We start from the raw sequence: 24227 nt of genomic DNA on the forward strand, positions 1-24227 counted from the left end.
ATCAGGAGAGAAGTGGGTCTGAAGAGGTGTATTTTAAGACCTTTCTTGAATGTTAAAATGGATCCAGCGGCTCTGAGTGGCCGAAGGTGGAAGAGCACAGCTTTCTTGTTGATGTGTAGTGATCAGGTCCTGTAGATATTGACGTGCAGATCCTTTGACTGTTTCCTAGTCCATAATCAGCGTTGAATACAGATAGCTACAGGAAGCCAGTGGAGAGAGATGAGGAGATGAGGTTCATGGTACTTTTGAGGACTTCTGAGCGTTAGCTAGGTCTCCTGCTTTTGATGTTCCAGGAGTTTCAGCCCTTTTTCATCTTGACTTTCTTTCTGAACCGCTTGCATGTTTCTATTCGTAAATAAAGTAAAAATGTACTTTTTTCCAGGGAATTCCTTAACTTTAAATGACAAAAATACTAGGCCGTACCACAGTGGTTATTAGTGGGAGCAGAATGCATGTTAATGGACCCTTCATGTGCCACATGTTCAGGATTGCTCCTGCTGCCGCTCACCCTTGCTAAGTAGGCCACACCCGGGCCCATGCAGGGCACAGGGCCAGCCATCGGCTGGAAGTGTGCAGTCGGTCCTGCGTGGTCTCAGATGGCAGGGGGGCTAGCTTTTCATGCCCTGCAGTCACAACAAATGAATAAGACATTTGGTGTTGCTCGTCCTTCCCCATGAATGCACTGCTTCTGCAGCATAAAACAAACTGTCCTCAATTCAGCAGTTATTGGATTAAAAATGGAGCATCAAGAGTGCTTTCTGGTCTTTGGTCCTCAAAGCAACTTTTGTAACCTGTTAGTGCTGCCGTTTGCTCTCCAGACCAACCCCTGCAACCTGTTACAACAAATCGAGATCGCAATATTTTGGAGGCACTCCGAGACACGACAGTGTGTTAGTAGTGCTTACAATGCTTTAATATGCCCTTTCCCAGTATTGCACATTGTTTTCCCCTACCTTGTGGCAGTAAGTGGTTTATGGAAAAACCAATCCTAAGGGGAGTTCTCATATATAAAAGACATAATTGCTATTGGTTTAGATGGTAAATTTTTTTTATGCATTCCAGAGCCCCAAAAATTGACACCCATTTATATTACAATATCATCTCATTATTATTATTATTATTATGGACGCAGTTGTCCCTCATTGCTTTATAATACTCTACAGCTGTCTACCTATAGTTGTTCAGCTCTTTCTTACCTATTTTGTACCGTTCACTTAAACGCTCACTAAAAACTCCTTTTGCATGATACTCAATGTTTATGCATTAATACAACCTTTAATGTTTAAAAAAAAAAAAAAAAAAACAAAGTCAGAAGAAATCCATGAAAACAATCCAAATAAATTGACACTCGAGGGAGATATGGACACAGTTTGGAGAGTGCAAAATGGCTGTGTTCACCCAGACTGAATTTGTAAGCGGGGACTATGGCGGTTGAGAATTTAACGTAGTATGAGCCAAATTATAACTGAGAAGAAGACCATATAGTGGCTCTGGCCTTGCACCGCTCAGCTGTCAGAAGGTATAACATCCAAATTCAGTCCTCTTAAACGCAAGGAAATGTCTTAAGCTGAAGCAGGAATATTATGTGAAAGTGCTTTTAAAGTTGAGTTCTGATAACCTCAACGGTCGCATCTCAAACGTAACTCTTTGTCTGTACGGTATATCTTTGTAATCTAACTCTATAGAAATCTTGTGAAGTGTGCAGTGAAGAACCACGCGCCCGTTGTCAGCGTGGAAGAGCCACGTTTATAGCGCGCTCTGGGCCTGCGATCATCTCGTTTGCCCCGGGGACAGGGCCCACAGTGTCACTGCTGCCCATACGCGGTGGCTGAGCAAGGAGAGCCAGGTGGTGGAGAGGAGCCCGCACAGTCAAGCGTGCACGCAGTGCATGGCGACGTCGGTCTCTGCTGACTGCTGCAGGGAGGAGAAAAATCTGCTTTTCCATATGCTAGTGGTGGCCCCCCCAGCCCCGCACAGATGGCTGCTTGAACATTGTTTACCTTGAGTGTACCCCAGATGCTCCATGTGACCATGGGGTGCCCTGTCTCTCCTCAGGACCAGGCCTGGGGACTCCTGTCATCTCCCACTGCACCTGTTGGCTTGGCTCCACGTCCTTGCCGTCTCACACAGATGTTGTCTGCAAAACAGATGTTGTTGCACCTAGGTCTCGTTTAGGATACCAAGAGCATCGGCTCTGATTTTTCGTGACTAAAGGGGTCATTTTGATTCTGTTAAATGATGTGGAGGGTGGGGCATTTAATTGATTATCAATTCCCCCGGGGCCCATGCTACGAAGCACCGAACACTGAGGCCTGGAGTTGTGCTTTTTAAAGCGCTCTCATCCACAGTGTTTAGCAGGTACCTTAGACTGAGCTCTTAGTTCTCCATTTACATGCTTAGCCTGAGTCAAGGCTCTCGCATGTTGATACATTTTACTAATGATCTGTGCAAACCGTACATATACAAGTGCAGAAAAAAAGCAATTTTCTTTCCGTTTCAAAGATTAGGAGTAACCTTGGCAAATGTCTCCAAAAAAGGAGTCATGAATTTAAAGGCAAATTTGAGGGAAAAAGAAATATGTAGTCTCTGACGGAGATGATGAGCCATTCATCCCTTCTGTGGTTGTCGTCGATGCTGCTTTGTTCCGTGTGGGAGGCGCATGTGTGTGTTTACACATACATGTTGGGGCACCGTGGGGGCACCGTGAGGGCTGGCCCGGTGTGGCTTCCTGGGGAGTCAGCTGATGTGGCGCCATGTCCGTGACTTTGTTGACCACCCGCTGGGTTCACCACAGTCATGGTCCGGCTCACACAGCATACTGGTTGAGCGCACTGGTTAACTTGGCATAATTTTTCCTATGAAATCCCCCTATTAGAAGTCCCATTGTGAGAGGTTTTAACTGCTGTTATTCCTTATGGCAAGAAAATATAATTGCTTCCTGGATGAAAAATGTTTCACCTAAAATTAAAAATCAGCCCTAGTAAATGGCATTTTTATGCATGACAATGCAATGTCAGTGTTGTGTCAGTGGTCAGATTTACTACATCAGTGTTGTGGTTGGTTGATATTGGCCATGTAACAGGAGGTACATACAGTAGTTGGTTTGTGACAGAAGTATAATGTCTGCGTACTTTGCACCTTAAGAAATAGTAGACAGTGAATCAAACGCTTGAGGACATAAATCGCCACACTAACAGGACAAGGCATCATTTTATTGAATAATAAGCCCATTGTATGAAGAAATGGGGTATATTTTCATAAGCCATTGCAGCACTTTCTTATTGTATGAGACCCCGTTGTGCAAAGGAAGGTTGTACACCTGTTTATGTAGCTGGGTAGAAGCTATTCAGGCTGAGTACTTTACTCAAGGGCAAAGTAGCTCTTTTCTACCACTGCACCTTTTTGGTCACTAAGTGATTGTTTGACCACCTGTAGTGGCTGTTCTGTTGGCTGTTGTCGACTCTCGAGGCGTTGATGACGTTCATCCCCGCTGTCCAGGATGGACCTCCGCGAGCCCCGTAACGCTGCCATTGGTTTCTCGGTAGGAGTGCTCACTTGTTTTGGGGTTAATTTTCACTGACTCTGGCTACGTGGCTCTGTGCCTCAGCTGGAAATTGTGCAGCAGCTCTAAGATTTGCACCCCTCTGTCTGCCGCCTACGGTGTTTTCATTTGCTTTGGTCCACAGGCTTAATGTGGTGGAAGATCACTTGTCTTTTCCTTCATAACTGACACCAATGATAATGTAATGGAAAACGATTGTAGTAATGTGTTAATTCTATATATAATGCTGTAATTCCCATGCTTAGTCTGGGTGTCACACATTTATATACTGACAGACCTGTGTAACATTTTCTATGCGTATAGTAGTCCCGTCTGCTTTGTGTTCAAGAAAAACAGACTAAACGGAAGGCTGATTATGGCTATCAGTGGGATACAGGGAATTTCTAGACTCATAGCATGTGCTGTATTTCTTGCAAAGGTAATTTGCTTAATTTTTTTAATTTTTGTAGCTCGACAGGTAGAATCATTCTAATACCTGTCAGATGGATATGTGGACAATAAATTGAGGTAAAATGAAGAAGTTTAGTGCAAAAGGACAACTGCCACCATAATAAAGAAACCGTATGAAATCTCTAATTGCGCCATTTGTATTTTCATCTTGAAATGGTTTTTGTTAGGAAGCACCCAAATTTGTCAAAAATTGAACAAAATATCCCCAGTATCTTTTTATTTTTGGACAATTTCTTTATGTAAGTTTGCTCAATTTCATACAGTGCTCTGATTCCTTTACTGTCATTACAGTTAACAAGGGAATTGTAAATATAGACATTTACTTATGTCTCTTTGCTATAGTCCAGAATTGGACACGTTCAAAATTTGATGGGACGGATGAAATGCACCTGTTCTGTGGACAGCCAAACACAAAAATCAGTGTCAGTCCTTGGTGATGCAAGGTAGTTTGAAGGTAGTTAAAAGTACTGTCCATTCCATAGGTGCACAAACTTGAATAGTTGAGGGACTCTTGTCATTTTTTGGATTGGGTTTCATTTCTGACTTGCGTCCAAGCTATGACTTTTAGTCCATTCTGGTAATTTAATACCAGTTTCTCCACATGGCATGTGGAGCAAATAGTGATGAGTGGAAGATTTATAAAAACCCACCCACCCACCGTAGATACACGTTGGCATGTTTTCCATTTAGAGCCGTCTTTGTTTTTGTGTGTTTAGTAATGATATCATCACATGGTGAACACTGTTTTGTTACTCACAAAAAATTTTCAACTCAGAGGTTACCTGCACATTCAGTGCAACGCAATCCAGCATTCTTGTTTTTTTGTAAACCCTGGACACGCATTTTTCGTTTCAGTGAAATGAGAATAGAAATTCCATCACTGTTCGTTCTTTTTTCTCTCGGAAAAACCAGACACGTCTCTTTCAGCAAAAGGGATTCCGTGGCCAGCCAGGGTATATACATACGTACAATAAAGTCTTTTTTTCCTTTGGAGACTGATTTATCCAAAGCAGGTTGAGAATTTGCAATGTGCAAAAGTCAGGCATCCTGGAGGTACGCCAGGCCACGATCTATTTAACACACTTTAAATGGTGAACTGTGCTGTAGCTGCTCTGATGCCTTTTCTACAAATACATCCAGGATCCACTCTTCCGGCATCACAAATAAGTGTTGAGTAAAAACTTTGTTCCCCCATGGTGATGTGGGCATCCGTTTGTTTGGCCCACATTGGTTAGGGGGTTGGTTAGTTCCTGCTTTTTGGAATTTTTTTTTTCCCCTCCTCATTTCCCCTGTGGTGGTTTGGGCAATGGTTTGTTCCCCCATGGTGGTTCAGGGGATGGTTCATTGCCCCGTGGTGGTGTGGGAGGTGTTTAGTCTGTTTGGGCGGAGGACGTGAGGAACAGCTGGCCCTGGCACTGAGGTTCTGAACCAGCAGAAGCATCTACAGATGTCACCCTCTTGCCCAGCTGCTGCATTCAACCACTCAGCCCTTAACACAGCCCCGCTGTCCCTGCAGTAGGGGTAGGGGTGCGGGTGGGGGGGGTAGGAGGGCATCTGGGAGCAGAATGAAGTGGACCAGGGACAGTGTAAGACTATTGTCTGCTGTCGCATCATGCAATACAGGTGGAGCTGGATTGATGACTCGCTTCCATTCTGATGACCTCTTCGTGTAGAAAAAAAATCCCATATGAATCATCAGCATACATAAGCAATTAACGTGCATGAATGTTGTACAATTGAGCTTTGTTTGATTTCACATATTGTTCATGTTAAATTACCAGTACAGAATAATAATTACAGTACAGTATTTTAGTTATATTTTTGCTTTTCTCCATCATCAAAACATGCACTTTTTTCATTTGCTGGCCATTTTAATTAAAAAAGTAAAACAACTTGAAGAGAATCACAAAGTTCTGAGAAAACGCAGTCACTGTTAGATACCCAAACATTGACTGAGACCCAAAAAAAATTACAGACACGGTGGCCAGTCGATGTTACCGTACCGCCATGTTACCATCGCACATGTCATAACTTGAGGACCACCTGTATAATGTTTTAATGATTACTCTGAATGAGTACAGCAGCAGTGAACAGTGTGAGTACATCAGATCAACACCTCTGCAAATTACTGCAGAAGAGCTGGGCAGAGACGTGTTCGTCGAATAGCTCACAGAAACCAACTCTTTTCGAGCAAGTGCACTCAAACTTTTGACTGGTACTTGTGTGTTTTAATGGAAACGGGCGCATCCATGTTTTGTCCATTCAGAAATAATAATCACGCAGACACAGTACAGGAGCATAATACAACGGAACAACTAGAACAAAAGGGATCAGATGATGGGAGAAAACCACAGTCTACGGAAAGGAAGGTCTAGGTAGTTTTGGTATACGTAGCTTGGCATTAACATAAAGAAGAGTTTTTTTCCAATTAATTCAGAAGTTCACTTTTTTGCTAGAAAACAAGAAGATGATCATTATATATCTCGTAAATATGTTAATATAGCCACCTTGCCTCCTTGGCTCCTCAGCTCTTAAAACAATCATTTTGGCCCAATAGGTGATCGAAACAGTTCTGTTTCCTGGAATTAGCACACCCCCGAAGCCGTTTTAATAGCTCTTGTCATTTTTCTGTAAAGTTTCTCTGTAGTGCTTGTAGTAGCAGTGTTAACAACGCCCGCATTAGTGGCTTGGCTGCATTCCGAGTGAGGAAAGCTACGCCATCTGCGGGGAGATATTTTGATTTTGGTGCGATCTCAACCTCCTTCATTGCAGCTACGTCATCCAAGGTCATCAGACTTCGAGAGGAGCCTGAGGACAGTGCCGACGCGCTCAGAGGGAGGGGTCCTGCCATCAGCACGCTCATCCCTGTGAAAGGCATCAATAACCTAGGCAACACCTGCTTCTTCAATGCTGTGATGCAGGTGAGTTTAAAAGTTTAAAGGTCTTTAGTTACTTCTCCAGGTCCTCACTGGGGTCTTTGGGTTTGTGCTCCGTTAATATGGCATTCATCCCAAGTGTTTCTGGTCCTTGAGCTAATTCTGAACTCAACTTTGTACCACAGCGATGGCTGCACATGGCTTGGTTTGCAGTGCATTACAACAAGTTTTCTCACACGCTTCCTACTGTGTTAAAGACATTAAATGTTCTTTGGTTTTTATATCTCACTGTTTCCATTGTACTTGACTCCTTTATACTTTATTGGCATTTTAGCCATGGAGCAAGCAGAGTAAATATGGGTAGGAAAGCAGCCTGGTGTGTCTTACAAGAGGACACAATCTCAGAATTCAGTAGGCTTTTATCCTCAAACACTTGGAGCTGGAACAAGGGTTTCTGGGAGATGTAGACTAGAACTTCTGGTCTCTGGTCCCTGTCCATGTCTCGCTCCAGGGGGTTTGTGCCCCACTACACTTAAAGAGATACTGCTTGTGTATTGTATTATATCTCCTGCGTACTACAATGGGTCTTGCATTTTTTAAGTTGTACAAAATAAAGCAGGGATTCTCACTGTTCCTTGTTTTATGCCCTATTAATATAAAAAATTTCCTCCTCCTCGTTTAGCAGAAGGGTTTCATCAATAACCGAACTATGCATTTATCACAATGAAATATCTTGCTTAAGAGATGGATTTATTGAAAGTGGGTTGCAAATTTACGCTGTATAAAACTCTACTTTTTCAGTAAACAGGAAGCATAATTTAAAAAAAAAAAAAAAAATCACCCAAGGCTTATATATGTGTGTGTGACTGTTCTCAGTGTGGGACAAAAACCTGATTTGTTCTGCCTCTACAATGTCAAGTGCAGGCAGCATTAATTCACCCTTCCTAAAGGTGTGTTTCACATGTTTTAAAGTGTCCAATGAAAGCTTAGCGTGGAATCAGCCTCCTCCTGGTGATCCCACAAGGCCATGCTCTTTATTGTGCTGCTGTGTAAGCTCTCTCCAGACTGGTGTGCTGAAAGGGGCTGTGCTGGTGAGTGTGTGACAGTGTTTATCTAGAGTGTTTATCGATTTGCTCTGGTCCGGCAGAACCTGTCCCAGACGCACCTGTTGAATGAGTTGATTGCGGAGGTCAAGGAGAAGGGACACAAGCTGAAGATCTGCCCTTCTCCAGAGACAAACCTGGTACTGTAGAGCCTAACGTTGTCCTATGTCTGTCTCACATAAACACGAATGCACACGCTGTTCTCAAACCGTCTGCCGTTACACACTAGTTTACCCACGTGTGGTGTAAGAGATGCACTTTGCTGTGTGTGTCTGTAATGCAGTGTTTGTGCTCCTGTGTTTGTGACGGCGTGTGATGTTCTTTTGTTCCCAGGGGCCGCTGACAATCACTTTGCCCAGTCCAGAGCCACTCACCTCCGCCATGTTTCTGTTCCTCCACAGCATGAAGGAGGCCGGCAAAGGCCCCGTCTCCCCCAAGGTCGTCTTCAATCAGCTGTGCCACAAGTAAGGCCAGAGTTTGTCCCTCTTTCAGCTGCGTGTGTTTGTGTGTCTACATGTCACACATACATTTTCCAGTGCATCGTAAAAAGGCAAAGTAAGAATGTCCTCTTTGTTTTAAAACTTTAAATGTGTTTTCACCTTTTTATAGTTCATAAAAAGCTAAAAGTCAATAATTTCATCTAAAATTTCAGATTTTTTTCAGGAGAAAGGGTTACCAATCATTTATTTCATTAGTGTCACTGAAAAATGCACCAAAGTTTTAGTTATTGCTAGAATAATAAATTACCAACTTTTGTTCAGTCATTAGTGAATGTTACTTGAAACTTGAACGACAAGCCCTTAGTTGCCCTGAAATCAAGGGGCTTGCATTTATGTTGTTGTTGAAAGAACAGGCATTGTACCATCTACATATGAAAATGGTTGAGTGCAGGTACAACAGTCAGAGAAATACACAGCCAGACTCGAGAGAAATATATGACAGACATCCTGATTATCAATAAGATAATTAATGTCTGATATTAAGTTAAAAAGTATCCGCAATAATTTGTATGAGACTTTTGTTATTGCGGATGGTTTTTGACGTACCCTCATGTATCAGTCACCGTTGCTTGCTTACTGAAGTAGACTGTTATTTGGCTGGTTGGAAGACAACAAAGAAGCCGTAGCTAGCCATTCACTCGGCTGAGTCTTCCGCGTGAATTCGTATTGTGGCGCGTGAACAAATATCGAAGTGTGATGTGGCCTTGCTCAGTGAACATTGAGCAGAGATGTGATTATGACCAATGGGGATTAAGTACTTACATCTGAATTAGCATTAACTGCGATGTATGTAAATTAATGAAGACTAGGATATTGTATGAAATAAAATAAGATGAAGCTTAGAAATATGCTTTTAATCAGTATCATACTTGCTCAATGATTGATTGGAAAGGGAAAAAAATGTAATCAGTTGATTTTGTGTTTTTCTTAGCAATAAGGTTAATAGTAGTAATGGTTTTTTTGCTGAAAGACTCTGACTAAAAACATACCATACAACGTTACATTGAGAGTTGCTCTGATCTTTATGAAGTGAAGGGAAGGACTGTGGTCTGCAGGAATAAGAGCTGAGTGCTCCTGCTATAGTGTGTCGTGTTGCACTGCACTGCAGCATATCCTCTTGACGTCTCAAAATTCTTGGCTTTCAGAAAGGCAAAAGTGATGAGCTACAAGAAAGATGAGAAGAAGGTCTCTAGTGAATTGCTTGTGTTCCTTTCTGACTTTCCACAGTAACAGAACTATTCAGTAATAGTAATAACCTTTCAGTTTTTTTCTAACTCTGGAACAGTTCCCTTAACTCCCAAGTATCAGCCTCCATCCAGGGATGTACTTAGTATTAGGCGTGGTATTCTGTTGAGAAATATCGTTGTCCGACCTTGTGCAAAATGCAGTCACAGTTTGTGATGTCTAGTAAAGCTATAATACGTTGAATAAAACCTTTGACTTTTAACATTTGCATTAAGGTCAAGCTAGATTACAATTAAAATCAATGTAAATTGTCTATAAATAAAAGTACATGGTCTCCACGAACACCTATTTAATACTGATTGTTGTGGCAGTAGGCCCTTAGCTTAGAGCTGCTCCCTTTGGATTTGAAAGACCTGGGTTCGAATTCCACCTCCACCTGTAGTACTCTTGATCAAGGTACTTATTCTGAATTGATACTGTAAAAAATTACCCACCTGCTTAAATGAGTACATTACTGTAAGTAGTTTAACACCGTAAGTCACTTTGAAGAATACACACACACTGGTTGAAACCGCTTGTCCCGAGCGGGGTCTCGCCCAACCGGAGCCTAACCCGGCAATACAGGGTGTAAGGCTGGACGAGGAGGGGACGCACCCCGGACGGGATGCCAGTCCGTCGCAAGGCACCCCAAGTGGGACTTGAACCCCAAACCCACCGGACAGCAGGACCCGGCCAAACCCGCTGCACCATCACACCCCCTGCTTCGGAGAATAGTGTCAGCTAAATGAATGTACATATACATAAGGCTTGTGGAATGGATATAGCAAGGTTCAAGGATGCAGTAGGACTGTTGAAAAACTGCAGAAAGCTTGTGAAGAAGGTGCAGTGGTGCAGCTGAGAGACACAGCAAGACTCCAGAATGGAATCAGTAATGTTTCAGAAGGACTACAGGAGCGCTGTTCAGAGGCTGCAGGGGTTTCCTGAGGGCGTAGGAAGGGTATTCTAGGATTGCAGGAGGGTTTGGATCAGTATGAAGTGCTGCAGCTATGACCACATGTATAGACAAGCTGTTTGGCTTGGAGGTCTGTGGGCTGGCATGGTATCCTCATGGCTGCAGCATTCACCTGCCCCACAGCCCTGCTGCCAGCACGCATGCTTCACGACAGACACACCGCAACCTGCCGGGCCAAGCACACACCTGACTCCCCAGCCCAGCTCAGGCAACCCGCCAGCTATAGCTATAGGGCTCGGGTACCAAACCCCTCTATGCCCTGCACCTCCCGCTGTCCGGCTCTCCCTCTCACACACACGCAGGCACACGCTGGCTGCCCACATGCGCACTGACCCACATCGCAAATGACTTGCTTCACACCTTACTCAGACCTTGCTGTCTGCATGTTCGAACCTGGGACCTCCCCATCCATGGATGGTGGCTTTAACCACTATACCACCTGCTACCCTCACCCAATGATTGGCTGATTTGGGAACACACTGCAGATGCAAACAGAGCAGAATCAGTTTAGCATTATTGAATTTGCTCTATCAGTGCTTTTGACCTAAAAATGAAATTGTGTCTGTGAGTTAAAGAGGTTGTGTATTTCTGTGGTGTTTCTGTGTGTGTGTGTGTGTGTGTGTGTGTGTGTGTGTGTATGTTTGTCTGTTCAGGCCAGCTGGATTGGTCACTGGCTAGGAGTGATGCCAGGCACCGTGGCTTTCATGCGGGCACCACACTGTGCTTTCTGGTGCCAGTGAAGGCACAGCTTGTACAGGACCTGCCGTCGCACGTACACCTCCCCACGTGCCTGCGCGTGTGTGTGTGCGTACACGGTGGTGGGTTTCTGACTGAATTATGCATTTCGGTGTGTTGAGCAGGTTTGTGAGCCCTGACCAGAAATACGGTAGTGATTTTCACGCGGCGCCGAGATGCATTTTGAAAGACGTGAATGCATCATTGTACGGGACACAATGGAGCGGGAGATGGGACCAGAGAGAGGACCGACACGCAGACAGCTGTCACTCCTGTTAAAGACCAGATTTATTCCGTATTTTATTAACAGCTGCCGAAGATGGACAGTGGGAGAGCATAGCCCGTTCAGTGTGTTCTTCATGCTGTCCTCCTCTGCATGGCAGTCACCATACGTGTGTCTCTACAGGAACTGCATCCATCCATGCATACGTACATGAACTTGTTTATATGACTGTGAATTATTTAAGGATACCTGTTTGAAAAAATATAGTTAAAAATATATTCAGTATGTATAGTTATTTCTTATAATATATAGTCACATGGGGGGTGGGGGGGGGTGGGTTGGACCGGGTCCTGCTCTCCAATGGGTCTGGGGTTCAAGTCCCGCTTGGGGTGCCTTGCGATGGACTGGCGTCCCGTCCTGGGTGTGTCCCCTCCAGCCTCACGCCCTGGGACAAGCGGTTCAGACAGCGTGTGTGTGTGTGTGTGTGTGTGTGTGTGTGTGTGTGTGTGTGGTCACACACCAAGATATGCCTATTCACAATAAATTGATTTTATGAGAAGTTTCATTTAATACTCCTACTTTTAATAATTCTAAGGCATTTCTTCTCCAGACCCACTGTGTGGTCTTCGTCTGAGTTATAGTTTTGCTCGTTCTCTACCTCCGTGACCTTCTGTTTGCTACTTTCTCCAGTTATAATCGTACAATCCTACGTTCTTAATTGGTTGTCAGTTTTGGGGCTCAGGAATGCATAAAATGTTTTATGATTGATACTAATGGTTATTATATATTTGATTAATCAGAACTGACCTTTAAGTGTGAGCGAGTCATGTCCTGTGTTTATGTGTAGCATAGCAAAAATGTGGTTTAGCATGCATGTTAGCGTGGGAGTGTGTGAGAGTGTGTGATTGGTCACGTGTTCTTGCCCAGCGTGTGTCTGGTACTAACTCATCCGCTGTTAATTGTGTTAGCGGTGCAGCTGTCATGCTGCTGCCCGGCCCAGATTGCACCCAGTGCCACAGGGCACTTCTGCAGGAATGAGCTCGTGCACAGCCCCATGTGGACGGACCCCACTGGGTGCGCCCACGCCCCCCGACGCTCCGTCGGCTGCCAGGGCTGCCCAGTGTTACTCTCTTTAGCTTTAATGATCGCTGGCTTGACGAGTCACCAGTGCGACCTGTTCTACTTATGGATTGTTAAATAGACACTCGGCACCGGTTCCTTGTTCAAGGACCACATACACTTGGACCTCGACTTACAAGCAATTCGAACTGCGAACCGTGTTCCGGTCCCATGTGTTCGTAAGTGCAACCGCTGTGACGTACTCAATAAAAGCATGATAATATTACTTAATCCCTCTATTCATTAAGAGGTTAGATTCTGTTTAAAAAAAAAATAAAAATTTAGATGCCGCTTTAATGAATTAAAAATTAGCTGACTTTATTTTATTTTCATCACCAGCTCAGCAAATACCAAAACTCTATGTATGGATTGTTAAACAGGCTTAGCACCAACTTCTTATTCAGAGAGTGTGTACACGTTGAAGGCAACTGCTTACCTGCGCGTGTTCGGTGGTGTGCGTGGACAGAATAGAAAATAACTGTCTTCTCAACAGGTGCCCTTCTGTCTGTGCATCTGTTTGCACATGTCTGCCTCCTCTTTACTGTCCACTCCACACACTCCCTGGCACACACTGAGTGTCACGTAGCTCGAACTCACACGAACACACATGCAAATACGCACTAACGCGCACATACAGGAGCAGCTCTTGGCATCATGTTTCCACCGAGCTTGGGATTTACCGGTGTAAAGCAGTTTGTCACAATGCATTTAGCTTCAGTAAGTTTCCACAACACGCATCTCATAAAGTGAAGATTTTCAAAATATTAACCCTCTTCAGGCAGACGTTGCAAATTAGCATCAGATGGTAAAATCTGATTTTTTTCCTACCACTAGAATTCATTTGGCCCTGAGAGGGTTAATTTATTCAATTTCTAAACATTTATTCAAACGTCAGATGAAATTTGAAAAAGGCCATTGTCCACAGTGATGTTGTAAATGTGGAATTAGGCTTCTGTGTGCGCATGAATGGTGAAAGTTGTGTGTGAGGCTGGGTCAGTGAAAACCCTGTGTGTGTGTGTGTGTGTGTGTGTGTGTGTGTGCGGGCACACCCAACCTCCAGAAGAACCACAACAGGTGCACTATAGAAAAGTCCTTGGAACTGGATAAAGAGCGTTTGTTTTCTCCACTCCTGTTTGTCTGTGTATTTACGCGTGCCTCTGCATCGTGTATGTGTTTCTCGCTTTGTATGTCAGTGGAATATACTTAGAAATCAAGTCGGTGTTTGCCTACGCCATTGTTTGTGTGTATCTTCCTTTACACCTTGATTATTCCTGAATGCCAGTAATATACAGTGAATTTGTGCCTACATTGTGTGTGTGTGTGTGTGTGTGTGTGTGTGTGTGTGTGTGTGTGTGTCTGACCCAGAGCTCCACGCTTCAAGGGCTATCAGCAGCAGGACAGCCAAGAGCTCCTTCACTACCTGCTGGACTCCATGCGAATGGAGGAAACTAAGGTAAGATCCCCTTCACTCTCATTTACTGTGACCTCTGCCTTATCCCTCTTTATGTCCCTACCAGTCACTTGTGTATCCACCCATTTCTCCAAGCCCTTATCATTGCAACGTCTGCCCACTCTCCTTTCAAGTGTGCATCGGTCAGCTCTGCACTCACACTCTCTGTTACTACTGCTTACTGTCACATGCTCACTCTCTCTGTGTGTGTGTGTGTGTGTGTGTGTGTGTGTGTGTGTGTGTGTGTGTGTGTTCGTTCATGTCTTTCTCTGTGTACCTCTGGCAGCAGTGTGTGTGCCCAGCGTTGGCGCATGTGTCCAGACAGTGCGGTGCCGCAGCGCAGCCCTTTGTGCGCAGGAGCGGGTGGGATGGGTGGGCTGCCGGGGGCCCCTCCCCAGAGCCACTCACACTTGTGAACGCTGACAGTTGTGGCCCTCGGCAGCCAGTCGCTGCATTGTGTGGCCTGGGAACCACACAGCTGCTGAGTGAGCCTTTGTCTTTAAGTGGCAGCAGCATGCGGGCCTGAGCTACTGAACTAGCGTGCCCCCCCCCCCCCCCCACACACACACAGATTCCTGCTCCAAAAAGAGTCCCGTAAGGCTCTTATTTTTGTTCTGCTGTTCCGATTGTGGGATATTTGTCCAGGACCTGTTTGAGCCCCTTCCGGCGGTTTGGGTCGGTCGTCAGTTATTATCCCCGTGTGCGCGTTTCTCTGTCGGGCTGGGGTTGTGGAGGCTTGTGACCTAAATAGACACCCCCCCCCTCCCCGCCGGCGTAGCCCTGGGCCCAACAATGGGGCGAGCCGTGTGCTCCATTAGCCATCGATTAGTCCTGAGCACGGTGACCGGCAGGAGAGAGACACCGTTACTGAGCGGATCGCTTCTCGTTAGTGTCCGGGTCTCTGTCAGCAAAACACTGTACCGCGTACTGATTTTCTACGCTCTCTCTCACACACTTGCACAACACACAGTGGCAAACAAACCAGTAATCGCGCACCAGCTTCTTCTCACCAAGATTTCTCGTGCCGTCGTCTCGGCGCAGTGACCCCACCGCCCTGTAACTGCCGGACTTGATGGAAAATCCCGACACGTTTGGTCTCCTTCTGGCACATTCCAAAGGGGTCCATGCAACGTTAATAAAGAAATGAGGTTCATTTTTTGTTTGCAGTAAGAAAGACGGCCAGGCCTCAACTTCAGCCTTAAACACTGACAGTCGTAGACATGAAGAAGTGTTTATTGAAGGCTTAACACAAGACTTCAGTACTAACATCCATTTTAAGTGTTATAACCTTCAGTCGTATTGTATTTTCTTCAGACTTCGTCACTTTACACTGCATTACTTTATGGTTCTTCTGTCATATTAAATGTGTCTGAGGGATACTCCACCTGCCTGACCAGTAAAGTGTGTCTGTCTGTCTGTGAGGGATAAGTAAAAAGTATATACAGTAATCTTTATAAAAATGAGAACAGACTCTTGTGGATGCTTTTCGATTTACCCTCATATTATCTGTCCGTGCGCATGGACACACTCGTGTTCGGAAGAACCTGTTCGCTCACACAGTAACACATCAGCACGCTTGCACACACAAACGATAAAAACACGGTCATGTGTACGTGGACGCATGCTTGGAAACGGCGATCTCTAGCTCTTTCATTCTGAGCAAATATTTTAACTTCTTCTAATGATTTGTTAAAGTTAAACTGTTATTTGCATTTAACGAGTACAGTTTCGACACTATGTTGAAGACTTGTGGACGTTGAAATTGGAGCTGTCTATATTGGCTCTCAGAGTAGGGGTGTTATTTGGTTTAAGCATTTTTTGAGCATTGTTTAAATGACACTTTTCTAATCCTCAGCGCATCAAGGCAGGCATCCTGAAAGCGTTTAACAACCCCACCGAGAAGACAGCGGATGAAGAAACTAAACGGCAAGTGAAAGGTAGGCCCGACTGCGATGGGTGAACATCGCCATCTGGTGGCACTCTGCCTTCGGGCAAGCCTTTCAAGATCCTTTCCAGTCTAACCTGGATGCACAAATCAGAATCAGAAAATCCACAAATGTGCTTTTCTGTGCGGCAGCATACGGGAAGGAGGGTGTGAAGATGAACTTTGTGGATCGCATCTTCGTTGGGGAATTAACCAACACTATTATGTGTGAAGAGTGTGCCCATGTAAGTCTTGCATTATATTTACATTTGTTTCTCATGTTTTTCTCCAGTGCAACTCAAAATGTTATGCTAGTCACACTGATTTAACCATTTATATTTCCAATTTTTACTGTGTCAGGCCAGGGTAAGTATCTCGTTCAAGGGATCTACAGTAGGAGGTGGGATTCGAACATGGGTCCTTTGAGTGAACAGTGGCAACTCTAACCACTACACCAGCTATCTATCTGTTCAAATGTGATTTTGTGTACAGCATGTACTTTTGAGCATGTTTCCTTTTATGCATGACTCAGTTTTATTATAATTATAGTTACAATAATTATGGGTAGAGTATGCTTTTTTTTATTTTGACAGCACATTCAGTGACTTTCATGTCCATGGTGCCATACTTGTGCTGCTGACAAATAAGAGTGAGCAGCTGTGGTCATGTGAACTGACCACTCGTGGTCATAAAAGCTTGTTGGCTTTGGTCTCGAGACGCATGGCTAACGTGCTCAGTTTCTTGCCGCAGATCTCCACCGTGAAGGAGGCCTTCATTGACATCTCCCTCCCCATCATCGAGGAAAGGGTGAGGCAGAAAGGAGAGAGAACTGTACGCAGTCGACTCTTTGAGTTTGCTGGGCCATCCAGTGACGATGTTGCTGTCTTTCCCAGACATCCAAACCCACCAACCTAGGAAGAATGAGTAAAGGTGGCCGGGAGCTGGATGCAATGGTCTCCCACGGTGATGAGATGCTGTCCACCTCACAGTCTCACGTCAATAGGAACATCAAGAAGTCAGGAGTTCAGGTAGGACATACAAGCAAAAGGAAGGATCCACACACCAGCTGACTGTCTTGTGCACCTCTCCAATTTTATATAGCTACATTTCCGATTTTAAAATATCCTTATAAATTGTAATCAAAGCAAGAGAGGCACCATGTGAAAGGAAGTGTACTTACAAAAAATGCTCCAGCATGAAGAAAAAGCCCAAAATTGCAAGATATCAATGTTGTTTCCCTTTATTTTTGACAAATTTTGGCACTTTGTAGTAAGAAAACGATTGTGAAATGAAAATGCAGATGATGCAATTAGTGACGTCACTCAGTTTCTTTATGACGGACAGTGATGTTATCTCTGTGTTGTGTAGGTGAGCCAGAAGAATCAGGGGAGGAGGTCACCGGAGCCGGCAGAGCGAGGGGCCGACTGCGTGTCCAGCCCGCAGGAGGAACGCTGCACACGGGGTTGCCGCTCAGACGGCAGCGAGAGAGACGCTGCTCTGGACAGCAGCAACGATGCGGACAGCGAGGCCTCGGAAAGCGAGTGCTCCTCGCGGCCACCAGGTGGTGCTGTGGCTACCACTGCCGCCCACAAGAGTCGTCAGGCAGGCGCTGTGGAACAGCTTGTCAGCACCGTGTCCAGAATGGGTCTGAGCCACACCTCTGGCGAGCGTATACCTGCCGGTGTGTGCTGTGAGGAGCAGGGAGATACAGCACGCCAGCCCCAGGGGGCGTTCCAGGCCCTGTCCCACAGCTACATGCCCTGCTCCAAGGAGTGCTCCGTGCAGTCGTGTCTGCACCAGTTCACCTCCGTCGAGCTGCTCATGGGCAACAACAAGCTCCTGTGTGAGAACTGCACTGAAAGGAGGCAGAAGCAGCTCAAGAGAAGCACAGCAGGTATGGCCTACATGCACCTGCTGCAGGTACACATAAGGAACACTCTCCCAAAACCTGGCACGTACATTAAAGAGCTGCGTGATGGACTGGATTAAGTTATTTGCAATTAACAGTAATGATAGCGATTAAGCTATGTTGTTGTTGTTGTTATTGGGTGGCACCATGGCATAGAGGGTAGTGCTGGTGCCTCAGCTTAGTGAGTGTGTGTTTGTGTTTCACTATGTGAAGGACTGGGCAGGATGTAGCCTGCATTGCACCCTGTGCTTCTGAGATGCACTCTGGACCACTGAGATCATAACATTATTATTATTATTATTGTTGTTGTTACTGTTGCTGTTATTCATAATCTTTATTTACCTGACACTTTTTGCTAAGGTGATTTACAATGTTAAACAACTTTACAATGATTTACCTTTTTATACAGCAGGGTAATTTCACTGTATCCGTTCCGGGTAAGTACCTTGCTCAGGGGTACTGCAGTAAGAGCAGGATTTGAACCCAAGTCCTTCAGCTCAGACCACTGTGCCGGCTGCTGATACAGCGCACGCTGCAGCAGAATGGTTAAGAAAGGCACTCATGAGAGCAGTGCGTGATGCCACCCCCACTCAACTTTGTCTGATGTCCCCCTGCAGACAAGAGGGCTGAGAAGGTGTACACGAGCGCACGCAAACAGATGCTCATTTCCGCACTGCCTCCCGTGGTCATATTGCACCTCAAGCGTTTCCATCAGGTTAGAAAGCCACCTCTGTACACTAGTACTTTTCTAACAGTACTTACTTGGACTTTTGCTTACATTGTTTGGTTCACTCTCTCTAGGCAGGAATGAATCTGCGGAAGGTGAACCGTCATGTCGACTTTCCCCTCATCCTCGATCTGGCTCCATTCTGCTCCGCAAGCTGCAAGGTATGACTCACCCGCAGGCTGACGTTGCTGATGTTGTTAATTGTTTTGTGCAGTTTCTTCCAGAAGTAACATACGGAGAATATGGACCAGCGTACATATTAATCAAGAAGTGCCAGGGACACGTTTAGCTGTAGAAAGGCATAGCGAACAGCTGAATATGTTGCTCAAAGTATGTTCCCTTAAATTACATAACAAATGAAATGAATTGCGCCCTTGTGTTATGGACACTTGAGTTATGACTTTTACTGTTTGTTGAATTTTTATTGTATTTTCTTCACTTGCCTTCACTGGATTCCTACATTAATTGCCAGTAAAGGGCACCCAGACATCAGAGCGTGCAGCTCGATTAATTTGACTTAGATTTTTTAGTGTTGCCATTCAGTTGACAATAATGTCAACATTACACGTTTACCAGATGAATCAGCCAAAAATTGATTTTTATTTATTATAGTAATAGCCAAGACTTCTTATTTTCTTTGTTACTGCCAGGGTCAACTTTTACAGAATCTACCCAGTGAATAAATCTGTATTTATTATTGTGTCGTTATCAGTTGCATAGATAATAAAGCCAAATGAAACTGGAGAGACTCTATCAAATCTTGCAGCTACGTGAAAGTTAAATTATAAAAGATAATACCATTTTTAACTCATTACGGCTTTATTTGAGCTTCTCACAGAAGCCGAGATATGATGAAGTCAAGGGACATCTCTTCTAATAATCTATTATTGACTCTGATTCAGTGGTTTACCTACAAACACATCGCGTTGCGAACAGACTTCTCATCAGGTCCACCTGTGTTTGTGAACTGAGGGCCCAGAGTTGGAGATGACGCCTTGTGAATTTTTGTGAGTGGCGAGGAGAGATGCCGTTTCAGCCGCGGCTTTCGGTGCATTTCTCAATCCTCCTGCATCCTGTTTTATGTTTGTGCCGTCGCAGAACATGGTGGCAGGAGAGCACGTGCTGTACATCCTGTATGGGATCGTGGAGCACAGCGGCTCGATGCGCGGAGGCCACTACGCTGCATACGTGAGGATCCGGGCCCCACAGCGCAGACCTGAGCAGCGCAGGAATATGTCAGGTGAGGTGCTGGACTCTTGGCAACCATCTGCTTTTCTACAGTCCTTCCTGTTCTTTGCATCACATCATCCAGCAGTAGTATTCAACATGAATACTACTGCTGGAAGGACTTTTGGCTTTGTTAAATGTGCTTTTTAACCTTGAAACTATTTTACTGGTTTCATCTTGAGAGAGTATCACGTTTTTTTAAATGCTGAATTGGCGATAGGTCTGTGAATTGCATGTGTGGCTGCTTCCAGGACCGCAGTCCACTTGTTCGGCCTTGGAGACGACAGAGGGCAGCCCCTTGCTGCCATTCTTCAATGCCGATATATTGATTTATTTTCTCAATTCCACTTAAGGAGTGTGTTAGCTTTTCAACTCCAGTTAAATGGGATGAAAAGCCGGTAGGAGGAAGCACTGGGAGCCATTGTGCTCGCTGGTAATTAACTAGTATAGAACGTCATATTGCATTGTCCGATTGATAATTATGAGCCACCATAGTGAGGTCAGAAGGTCCCACTGCCCACTGATTCTTTCTCATACAAAACAGCATTGAGCACCACATGTATACCACCAAACTACAACCCTAAGGACTGACAAGAGTGCCGCGCACCACCCGGGGCCCTAGTTAACGGCACCGAGAACCCGATTCAAAGAAGGACTTGTGAATTTTCTGCATTTCAAATTGAACCCGTGTGCCTGTGTGGGGGTGTCACACGCACCTCCCCTTCCTTCATATACTAGGGGTTCTGTGCAATGAATAGGTAGTACAACAGCGTGTGGGAATAATAACAGTTCTTTCATACAACCTTTTTTTAATCAGTAATCCTGGTACGTGAAAATTTTCATATTTAATCCTGGTAATGTGACAATTTTATATCCGTATCATTTAATAGTTTACTACCTACTGTGTTTTCACAGTCAAAGCACGGGGATGCTTTTTTCCTCCATAACACAACCAGCAACCAATCAACTACTCAGTTATGTTAAGCATGAATACCCTCAAACAATTGTAAATAAATTCTTTATCGTTTAGCTTGTCAAAAGAGGATAATGACAGTCCAACACCCTCACGCAGTATACGTGGTACCATTTTTAATAGTTTGCATAAGTGACAGAATTCAATAATTTTCGTTGCAGATATTACATAATATGCTGATGTTGCCATTATCGTGCATTTAAAAAATGCCATTTGTTTTGGTTAATTTGTCATTTTAGATGACATTTTTCATCCGAGATCCGATTACATGTTTTCCATAAGAAATAATGTTTTCATGCCATCACAACAGAACTTTCCCTAGCAGGATGATTCCCCAAAACAAACGAATGCCATTAGGTGTGGGATGGTTGTATCTTTGATGTATGTTGCAGCAGCTTGTTTCCATGGTGATGCTAAGGGCTTGACACATGCCCTTGTTAGCTGGTAGCTTCTGATGTATAAACAAAGCCTTACTTTATTGCTCTGATGTGTTTTTGTTGTATTTCAGGACCAAAGGAATGCAGTACGGCAATGCCTGGTCAATGGGTATATGTCAGTGATACCAGCGTGCAGGTTGTTCCGGAGTCAAGGGTCCTCAGTGCACAAGCGTATTTGCTTTTTTACGAGGAGCTGCTATAAGCCTGTGAGCCCACAGAACTGCCCACGCAGACACCCATCAGCACAGGGAAAATCTCCCATATAACTGCCTGCGTGCCGGTCAGCCCAAAGAGGAGCTCCCGTTATACCACGTTGGGGTGGACGCCTGCACCCTCCACTGGCTGAGATCCACAGCGACATACAGACCGGTCTGAAGGCTTCACCCTTTCGCTAGTGCAAGAAGGTGATGCTGAAACAAGCGAGATGCAGAGTGGCCACCCAACAACCTGCAGCACCAGGAGGATAGAGCTTTCTAGTTTTACAGTTCAGCGTGCTGGTGTATAGATATTATTAGATTACCATTTGACAAAGTATAAATGCGTGTTGTTCTTGAAATATTTTGAATGCCAAAGATGTAAGGAAGAAAACTGTACACCAGTGGTGTAAAAGCAGTGCCAAATCAGTTTTTTGTGACCAGGTTACAGTAAGCATACCTGCTACAGGTGTTCAGCTAACCTGGTTTGGACAGTTCGCGTCCCTTCAGGGTCTTTACTTATCCTTCCTGTCTTTGGGGACAACAGCATATAGACAACTCTGGGTTTCCAAGCTTTTTGGTGATCTTTTGATTTAGCTTTATTTATTCAAATTTTAGTTTTAATTTAAGAAGTGGCTAGCCTCTGAGGCAGGAAATGATTTCAAGTGGAGAAAGTTTAGAAAATATGTAAGTTTTTTTTTTTTTTTTTTTTTTTTTGGTGTCTTACTACTTTGTCTTACTTTCCCTCAGCGTTTGTTATAATTTATAATTTAGCAGATGTATTATTGTAATATCAATATTTAACCTTTGCTTTTAATGAATGACTTACCAAAGGGTGAAAAAGATTAAAGGAAAGGGGATAATAAATCACATTAGTTTGTTAGAAGGTGTTTTGTCCAGTGATTTGAAGTTTTGTTTTTACTTAATCCTCTGGAAGCATTTTACTGAACCCATTCAGAGTAAGTAAATAACAGAAGCATCAACTGCCCATCATCCCACGTTAGGGGGAGCTCCTTACGAGGAGACTTCCGGTATCTTTTGGGTTTGCAACTTGAGGCACTAGTGCTGGATAAGTAGGGTTTTAGTTATTTCAGAGTCGTGATGCGCAATTCCCAAAAGATTGTATCTGGATATACTGTGCTCTAACCACATGGCGAGCAGTGCAGCACATTGTGCTCTGCTGTAGAATCACGGCTTTCTTCTGAGGAGGAGATGCGCCTGATGCATTAACCTGTCCTGTCAGCGAGGACGCGGGGTGCCGCTCCGGCTCCGTGGCTGATGGCGATCAGTGCTGACGGGAGCAAAGCAGCGCCGTTTGGGAACATGTTGGGAGCTGGTGAAGAGGAGGTGGGTGTGGATGGAGAAAAGGGCAACGTCAAAACGATCCTGCCGGATGCCACACGTCCCCCTGCTGCGTGACATCCGAATCAAGCCTTTCTAACAGTAAGCTGGGGTGTCAAACAAAAAAAAAAAAAAAAAAAGCAATCTTTGAAACATCTATTTTTAAAGCCGTGGATTGCCACAGGGTATTTTGTTGAAGGTTAAAGATGATTTAATCTCAGTAATGCAAGGCCTGGTTATCTCACTCTGTCACCGTGGAGATGAAACCCTAACAAGAGGAGCGCATCCCCCATGAGACTGTGTGCGTGCCTCGCTGTCAGCGGTACGGCTGAGCTGTGTCGGGACAGTCCTGCCAAACGCGTCCGCCTTGATCTTCTTGACACAAAAGCACATCACCAGAATCAAGCTTGTTCTGCTTCCTGCCCAGAGGGCACTTACCATGAGTGTTTGCCCAATAATGTTCATCTCACTCAATGTTTTCCGCTGCAGTATACAAAGTACAGACTCCTTAAACATCGTAAAATATTTACCAGGCTTTACTGGTGAATACAAACAATTAGAAAATCAAAGAGAAATTCTGTAGGTTGCGGAGACCAGCTCCAGCATTAGTATCTTCAATAAGCCCGGATGCTGCAGAGTATTTTCAAAAACGCAAATCACATAAATTTAATCGGACAAGACGTAAGATTGTGCGTTATCTCAATAATCTTAACCGTAGTGACCCTCTAGTCAAGTCCCAATGCATGTCAGTCAAATTACAAGCACCTTCTTATAATAATTATAATCTCCCATTATGAAAATCCTGCTCTTTCAAATGTCCATCCTTTACACCCCCCTCCTGTCTGAAATATTAAAATTAATACAGCATGCAAGCTGTGGGGAAGGAACATTAGCATTGTGTGAGTGTGAACAGATCCGAACATGGAGCAAACCATTGTTGAGTCGTCAATGTAAGAGTTTCCCAGTGGACTCGGATAAAGAGAGCAGTGGGGCCTATACTGGTATCTCCGCAGCTCAGAGGTATCAGGCATCACTTATTCATATTGTCGGGCTCATCTGTTCAGTCCAGTCCTGTGTGCTTTATTAATTTTTCTCCTTCTCCTCATACAGTTTTCCCCCTGGGGTAGCGTTCTTGTCTCAATGTTCATTTCTGCGGCAGAGCTGTTGCTTTGTAATCAGAAAATTCTTTGTTCGAATCTCTCAGTTTTAAACTTTGTAATTTGGGTCAGAAATGCTGTCAATGGAAAGTTTTGTCTTGTGGCCTTATGAAGAAAGGATTC

General features: G+C 44.5%; 1 protein-coding gene across 1 annotated transcript in view; it reads left to right on the forward strand.

Annotated features, from left to right (window-relative positions):
• Nucleotides 1-22284, forward strand: part of usp45 (ubiquitin specific peptidase 45) — a 33038-nt gene extending 10754 nt beyond the window's left edge. Inside the window, exons 6-18 of the mRNA XM_018757349.2 lie at nt 6785-6933; nt 8036-8131; nt 8325-8455; nt 14131-14218; nt 16071-16152; nt 16293-16384; nt 16890-16946; nt 17033-17167; nt 17508-18033; nt 18666-18763; nt 18850-18936; nt 19874-20015; nt 21484-22284. Coding sequence (XP_018612865.1) covers nt 6785-6933; nt 8036-8131; nt 8325-8455; nt 14131-14218; nt 16071-16152; nt 16293-16384; nt 16890-16946; nt 17033-17167; nt 17508-18033; nt 18666-18763; nt 18850-18936; nt 19874-20015; nt 21484-21614 — 1814 coding nt within the window. The 3' untranslated portion in view covers nt 21615-22284. The remainder of the gene's footprint in view (nt 1-6784; nt 6934-8035; nt 8132-8324; nt 8456-14130; nt 14219-16070; nt 16153-16292; nt 16385-16889; nt 16947-17032; nt 17168-17507; nt 18034-18665; nt 18764-18849; nt 18937-19873; nt 20016-21483) is intronic.
• The last annotated feature ends 1943 nt before the right edge of the window (nt 22285-24227 follow it).

The sequence above is a fragment of the Scleropages formosus genome, chromosome 8 (genome assembly GCF_900964775.1).
Source record: "Scleropages formosus chromosome 8, fSclFor1.1, whole genome shotgun sequence".
NCBI classification, from domain to species: domain Eukaryota; kingdom Metazoa; phylum Chordata; class Actinopteri; order Osteoglossiformes; family Osteoglossidae; genus Scleropages; species Scleropages formosus.